Source organism: Hipposideros armiger, unplaced genomic scaffold (genome assembly GCF_001890085.2).
Source record: "Hipposideros armiger isolate ML-2016 unplaced genomic scaffold, ASM189008v1 scaffold_438, whole genome shotgun sequence".
Taxonomy (NCBI): Eukaryota; Metazoa; Chordata; class Mammalia; order Chiroptera; family Hipposideridae; genus Hipposideros; species Hipposideros armiger.
This window is the reverse complement of record NW_017731788.1, coordinates 607,667-615,864: the sequence shown is the minus strand read 5'-3', so window position 1 is coordinate 615,864 and position 8,198 is coordinate 607,667. Positions and strand designations below refer to the sequence as shown.

The 8,198-nt window shown below is 35.4% G+C and overlaps 1 protein-coding gene across 2 annotated transcripts in view; it reads right to left on the bottom strand.

Annotated features, from left to right (window-relative positions):
* C1GALT1 (core 1 synthase, glycoprotein-N-acetylgalactosamine 3-beta-galactosyltransferase 1) overlaps positions 1-8,198 on the bottom strand; it is a 47,403-nt gene that overhangs the window by 16,188 nt on the left and 23,017 nt on the right. For both annotated transcript variants that reach the window (XM_019665297.1, XM_019665298.1), the window contains exon 3: positions 4,513-5,180. In XM_019665297.1, the coding sequence (XP_019520842.1) occupies positions 4,513-5,180 (668 nt within the window). The remainder of the gene's footprint in view (positions 1-4,512; positions 5,181-8,198) is intronic.

Sequence of the window (8,198 nt, the reverse complement as noted above, 5' to 3'; positions counted from 1 at the left end):
ATGGTGCCAACTTGGGCCAGTGAAGCAACATCCTCCACAACTAGATTGAAGAACAAAACGACAGCAACTTGTCTGTTCCCCTTCCCCCAATTCCCCAGTACTGTTCCCTTCCCCCAATTCCCCAATAAAAATCTTTAAAAAAAATAAATAAATAAAATAAAAATAAATAAAATAAAATAAAAAATAGAAACAGGTGAAACGCCTTTGAAGGTATATTATTTAACTGAGTAAATCCATATTATTTTTTCAATATGCAATTAATATTTTAAAACTTATTAATCATTCTTTTCAATTGTGCTAAGTCCTTGAAATCAGGTGTGAATTTTATACTTACAGCACATCTCAATTTAGACTAGCCACATTTCAAGCGCTCCATAGTTAATACGTAGTTAGTGGCTACTGGACTAGTGCATGTTAAGCTAAAAGACTAGAACAATAGCAGTTAATTTTAAATTGATGTTTCTCTGTGAGAGCAATTTTATATGATTCTGAAATATTGTAGTAATATTTTCTATAAGATTTACTGCGTTAATTATGTTACGCTCTATTGCCATTATTGTTTTTTATTGGATAGCCAGAATACTGTTATTAAGCATTATAAACAATAAAAGACAATTAAAAAAATCTATAATTATTAGAAATAAAATTGTTTTCTGCATATGATTATGGTTAACCCCAAAACTCAAGAGAATCGAGTAAAAAAATCTTCAGAAATAAAGAATCTAAGGACAGAGCCAGGTTTTAAAGATGTTTTTAAAAAAACAGAAGCTTTCATATATACCAGTTAAGAAGTTCTAAGATAGAGCCCAAGTAGAATAGTAACAAAAATATTAAATACCTAGGGGAATACTTAAGAAAAAATAAAGATCTGAAGAAAATTATAAAACTTTACTAAGGGACCTAAAAGGCATCTTAAAAAATCCTGGACAAAGATGTCCACAGTCCCTAAATTAATGAATTTATACACAAAGATAAAGACACGAGAGTTGCCAAAACAATGTGAAAGAAAGAGAAATACACACTCTTAAAGATTAATAACTTAAATATTTTGTAAAGTTACAAGGTTTTAAATAATATGGTGCTGAGCCAAAATCAAATAAAACAATGAACGAGAACTGAAATCCCAGACACCGATCCTATTATAAGAATGCTATAATGTCTGATAAAGGAAATATTTTAAATCAATAATGAAATGAAGACTCAGTTTAAAAAAATGGTATTGGAATAATCAGTTAACAATTTGAAAAAATCAGGTGTGCTCTATCTCAACCAAATCATATGCCAGTGAGCTTCAGATGAATAATGTAAATAATTTTGAAGAGCTATGAAAAAGGCAATCTCACATGTAGAAGAATATATATACACACACACACACACACACACACACATATATTTACACATTTATTTTAAATCCACTGTATTAAGACTGGAGATTCTCTGTGGAAAAGTCTGTTCCTACTTTTCAGACTCACTTATAAGGAAGTGAGAAGGTGGTATGAAAAGAGAACTGTATGAAGAGTAAGTTCTGAACAACCAACTTAAGAACATAACTCTTTGATCAACTACAATATCTCACACCCTAACTTGCTAGATAAAACTTTTCTACACTGTATTTTTAGTGATTACTAGACAGAATGTATGTATGAAATTTAGGATGGCTTTGAAAATAGTAAACTCAGGGAGGAGAAAATTTATTAAATGATGGATAAGTAATAACAGAAGTTTGATTTCACATTGGGTTTATATAAAACCTCCTAAGAGACAAGGGCAATGTTAGAAGGTTGGGTCGATTTTGGTACTCCCAAGTCTATTTTATATTCTTCAATACAACTGAATAAATTTTTATAGAAAGAATGTAAGTTTTGTCATCCATTTGAAAAACCACTATAATTCAAATAAAAGATGCACTACAGAAATACTCATTTTGTCCATATAAAGCATATTGTTAGGTATACCCTATTTGTAGGTGGGAACTGTGGGCAATGCTCTTAAAGACGGATATCTTACTGGTTATAAGATAATGACAATTATGATGCCCCTTTGTGTTATTGTATGCAAACCCAATATCAGATACACTTGATAAAATTGTATGCATTTAGGTGTATTTGTGATGTGCACTTATAATGTTCTTGAGTTTGGGTGTATTTCTGTATGGGTAGGGGGGTGCAGAATTAAGAGGGGAAAAGGTCAAGTCATCCTGGAATGGTAAGATTATACTAAGAAAAGTTTCCATTAAAAAACCACCTCACTAAAACCAAAAATAGACTTAAAAGGCAGGCATGGGAATACATCTGTTTTATAGTCTAGGAAATTGCTGCACCTACAAGAGTAATGAAGTGTTAGCATAAGGTTTCAAACAGCTTCATTACATAGAACTGAGCTTTAAAATGTTTATTTATTAAAGTATAATTTTATCCCAACAACAGAATATTTATTCTAACATATCCTCCCTCTCTTTTGGGCACATATCCCATTAATCACAGAGGGGAGCTCATGATGGAAATAACAAGAGCTTTTAGAATCAAAGGGGTTTGCAATACTGACTAAATTGCTTATCACCTGGCTTTCCTGAGCCTCCGTTTTATCACTTATTAAATGCAGAATTGCTATAAGGAGAGCAATCGTATCTGTGTAAGTACCAAGAACACACTGGTGGGTGACAGCAGAAGTGATCTGCTTCAGTTTCCTTTTAAAGGTGATTACCTAAAGCTTGGGTCAGATGTTCTAGGTCAGAGTTTCTTAGCATCAGTGCTACTGACATTTTGGGCTGAACAATTATTTGTTGTGGGGCGCTATACTGTGTATTGTTGAATGTTTAGCATTTAGTGGGTTTCTACCCACTAGAAACCAGTAGCAACCTCCCAATTAACAACCAAAAATGTCTCCAGATTTGCCAAGCGTACTCTGGGAGGCAAAAAAAGCTCCCGGTTGAGAATGACTATTGTAGATGATGATTTGAAAATGTTTGTGACAAAGAGAATGACAGCATGAAGTATGTTATTTGTATCTTAGGGCCAGAGAAAAGAAGGCAGAGTCCTAGTATATTGCCTAACGGCCTTATTAATTGATAATGGATCTGAGTCTAAAAGCTAGGTTTCATGATTCCTGGTCTCCTTCAGTCATTCACTACTGTAATGCTCATAATAGTGAAAAACGGGTAACTTACTAAATATCTACCAGCAGGAGAATGGATAAATTACATTATATTCATAGATTATTACAGCAGTCTAAATTAATATATCTAAACGTGTATTGCTGTTGATAAATGTACAAGGATACATATGATATAATTCCATTTAACAAACTGCAAAACAATACTATAGTTTACTTATGGATACATAAACATGTAGATAAAAATATAAAAACATGCATACAATCAGAAATATTAAATTCATGATAGTGGTTAACTGAGGAAGAAAGCAGGAGAACTGAATTGGGGAGGGTACACAGGCCTCACTATATCTGCACCTTTTTCTTTAAAAAAATTCTGAAGCAAATATAGCAAAAGATTAATATTTGGTAAAGCCGGTTGGTGGGTACAAAATACTATATGCTTCTCAAATATTTGTCTGTATATCTGAAATGCTGAATAATGTATTTTAGATACAATTCTCAGGAATGCAAGCTAAGGCCTCAGATGGGGTGTAAGGCTTATTAGCTGCTCACTCAGGTATGCACTGTACCACATACACTGCAGTTACAACCAGATGAGACAGGCAGGTCAGGTTCATTTTACAAATGAGGAAACTGACACTTGAAAGCTAGGCAAATTCTGTCTATCCAAGGTTATTCAACTATTAAGTGGGAGAACAGGATTTGAACCCAGGTCTTTCTGAACCTCAAAGTTTTTTCATGCGTTTTTCCTGAAGACTAAAGGGCTCTTTACCCAGATCTTCACACAGCCTGCTAAACCTCACTCAGGTTTCTGTTCAAAAGTTACCCCTCAGAGAAGCCTTCTCTAATCACCCAAACTACTGGGTTGTCGGAAAAGTCATGACGCATTTATGCAATGAAAAACAGAGAAAAAAATATGTCATGACTTTTCCAACAGCCCAGTAGATACCCTACTTACTCACTCTGAGTCACTCTCCTCCCTCTTACCTGGCTTTGGTTTTCTTCAGGGCACTTGTGCCTATCTAAAATCGCATTCTACTTTAACTAGTCTACCTGTTTAAGTGTCCTCATCCAGAATGTAAGGTTCATGAGAACTGGAAATGGGCAGTACTTACTGCTACATTCTCAGTGCCTGGCATACAGTAGCACCAATATTTGTTGAATTACTATTGCTGACACTCTTATTCTCATTTACTCTGTTATACTGCCACTCTACATAAAAAGACTAAGGGTGGCTAATAATAAAAATGAAATTGGTATACTTTCCATTTAAAAAAATAAAAGACTAAGGGAGATTCTTAGTGGTACTAAAGAAACACACACGTTAGCGATTTTTTTTAAGTAAACAAAAGTCAGTCTAAGTATTTATTTATACTGTAATAAAATGTCTCAACTTACCTCGACAGGAGGATAAAAGTTATAATTCCAGTACCAAAAGGTTCTAGGTAGGTAACCCTTGATTAAGTGGTGTTCTGGCACAAAGGGATGAAAAGTTTCTTTCCCAGTGGAATCTCTGGAATCTCCTGCTTCTACATTTATAATTTCCATGCATCTCCCCAGTGCTAAGTCTTCGATGGAGGAACTATGTGTACATTTTTCAGTTTTGAATGCATCAACAAATCTCTTCAAGGCTTCTTTGCTCAGTACATAGCCTGCTCCTCCACTCATGTAGCCCTGCTTTACATAGGGCTTAAATCTTCTCCCAAAGTAAATGGGTTCTTCAGGGTTGTATTTTGAGAGAAGCCATCTCAAATTGTCTAGTATAACATACGTATCATCATCTGCTTTCAGAAACCAATCAGCATCTTCTAGATGATGATCATGAACATACTGAAAAGCTTTAATTGTTTTCCAGTATAGCTGGTCTCTGCCTTCTCTGGTTTTTAATCCCACAGCAGGGAAGTCTTTATTTTCTTCTGAACTCATGAACAAAACTTTGTTACACCGCTGGGCCCATGTAGCTTTGACATGTTTAGCCTTTTTCTCTAGGTTTTGAGGCCCTGTCATAACCCAGCAAAGAATTTTGACCTTCTGATAGAGGTTTTCAGCAATGTCTGTGTTCTCATCTATTAAACAAAAATTTTAAAGTTATACTGACATATACGTAAAATACAAATAAATTATGCTGAAGACATTTACATAAACAATTTCAAAGACCCCTCCCCCTACTTCTATTTACCTATCTACTATTAGTGATTTAGCTGAAAGAAAGCAAAGCTCAACCTAATATGAATTGACATTCTGATTTATTGTTTTCAGTCACTCTTATCCAGGAGATCACTGGAGATAACAACAGTTGTCACTATGACTTCAATTCTTACTATTCGAACTGTGGTTCATTGACCACACAGCATCAGCACCACCTGGGAGTTTGTTAAAAATAGAGCATCTCAGGTCCCACCCCAGATCAACTGAATCAGAACTTGCATTTTAACAAGTTCTCCTGGTAATTCACATGCGTTTAAAGCACTGCCTTAGACAGTCTTTGCTTTTTACTCTGTTCTACAATGAAAGCTTCAGCAGGCTCTTAACAGAACTTTGACAGAAATTTTTCTCTGTTCTGAATAAGCTTCTGAAGGGCAGAAAAGACATGCTGCATTTTGAAGCTCCCAAGAATCCACTGTTATGAATTTCTACAAGTACCCTGAGGTGGCTTTAAAAAAGCTTTCATAACTACCCCAGTCTGATGAAGAGGAGTTAATGCAGAGTTGAGATTACTTTTGATAGTAACATACCTTATTACAAAATGTAAACCCACCAGTCAAAATAATAACAGATGAACAGGTAGAGGTAGTATTTCCAAGACTGTCTAGAGTAGTGTTTTTCAAGGTATCAGTTTGCAAAGAAATATGTAAGGAGCTTATGCCAGAATATAAAGCAATATATTATTAGTCTTTTCATTGAGGAAGTCTTGCTCTACCTCCTCACCCCCACCCCACCCCAAAAGTCCTAACAGTGAGCTTAACTGTTTTATATTCTGGTGCAAGCACCTTAGCTGGATGTGGACAGGTAACACACTTCATAAGCTGTGAGGGCAGGACCACATTTTGAGTAGCATGGTGGTATAGAGGAAGAGTCTAACCATAAGATTCTAGGTCAGTGCTTGGTGAAAAACCAATTTTTATCTCCAATAGTTAGAAATCTATACTTTTATAAACACGCTAAAAATGAAATACCAAAAAATAAAAATTTAAAAATAAATATAAAATGCAAGCCTCAACAAGTTTTTATATTTAGATTTAGACAAAATTACTGTCAAATTACCATAAAAGTTTGTTTAATCACAATTTCAATACTTATTTAGTTATAGGCCAGCATGGGTCTGCAAAACCACACTTTTTGTAGCAGTGCTGTAGGACGAATCCTGAGAAAACATATCCTTAAAGTTAAGGTCAACCAGTGAGTTACAAAAGCTCAGTCCAATGACAAATTAACAACTGGAGGCATACATTTCTAGTTAACTGAGAGGAAACAGAAGGCAAGGTTGGGCAGGGCATGAAAATATACTAGTGCCCCTCTGAATATTAAGAATTCACAATATAAAACACCAGACAAAATCACCCTATTTTCAGTCAGAGAGCATTCAAGGTTTTTATAGTTGAGGAGTCCAACCTCCTAGCTATACAGATATACCAAATCCTGAATGGATACGGAAATTGGTGGATGCAGGAATCCCCAATATGTTTCACTTAGAGAAAGATGAATTTCTCCCCACTGCTGGGATGTGATATTCTGTCTCATACTTTCAATTATTCACTCATTAATTACTTTGAAACAATCATGTGTTAGCACAGGAGATGAAAAGATGAATAAGACACATGTGCAAATCAATACTTGCCACACACTAAGAGATGCTATAATAGAAGCATGTACAAAGGGTTCAATTGTGCTGAAGGAAAAGCAAACAGTGGCTGATAAATCCTATAAAGCAGTGCAATGGGAATTTGGCCAGAACAAAGAAGGGGAAATAAAGCAAAACCAGCAAAAATAAGCGATAATGCAGAAAATAGGTCTTTAAACGAGTAGATGCTCACCAGAAGAAAGAGTAAAAGGCATGGTGAAGTTTGGTTGAGCGCAGGTAAATGGGAATAACTGAAGGCCTGAACTGAGGGAAATGCACTATGGATTGAAAGAAGAAATCTGAAAAATGTTAGAATTAAGTGAGAACTGGGATTGGTAAGTGAAGGAAAGCATTATTTCACAGTTTCTGGCTTAGGCAGATGGTAATGAGCTATATAAAATAAAGAATATAGGAAATAGAGCGAGTTTTAGGTGTAGGAAGGAAAAGAAAAGGAGTCTCACTTGCACATGTTAAATTTGAGAGGAGCAGACAACTTTTAGCACACCCTACATTCTGTGGGCTATCAAAGAGGAAAAGCAGGTATCTACTGCATGTATCTGCAGTAAGGCCAATCCAGTACAGCCTATTAGTATTAGAGGAGCCTCAATCCAACTGACCATTTCAAGGCCACAGAGCAAGTGCACAGTGATCAAACTGTTTTATGATAAGAACACAGAGTACCTGCTCAGAGCTGAATTGCTGTTATACAAACTTTCACACAGCAAAGAAAATTTGCAATAGTATACAAGTACATGCTAGTTCATAAAACTCAACCAAGATTTGATACTTTGCCCTTCAACCTCTGCTTGAGAGGTAGGAAAGAAGTAATTTACAGCAGGAAAGATAAGAGAAACAACTCCTATTGGGGACCCTCTGCACCCTAGAATTCCAATTGTTTTCAAGCTGCTTGTATTCTTTTCTGTCAAATAAACCACAAAAACTGCAGAGATCTCTGAATTGTGTTAATGACTTCTCATAGTGTCTAGAGCTGGGTTGAAGATAAAGACAGCAAGGAATAGATGGAAATTAAAATATGGGGATTGATGACATCACACAGATAAAGAAAGAGTCAAAGTACAAAAACTTGGAGAAAATCAACATTTAATGGGCACACAGAAGACTCAATCGAGAAAATCTGGTTAGAGATATGAGGCTAGGAGAAAATGAAGTCATTATAACATATCCTTAGTTTCCTACTGCCCTAGTTCTTTAGGGAGAAAAGATTAGTGACTTTAGCTATTAA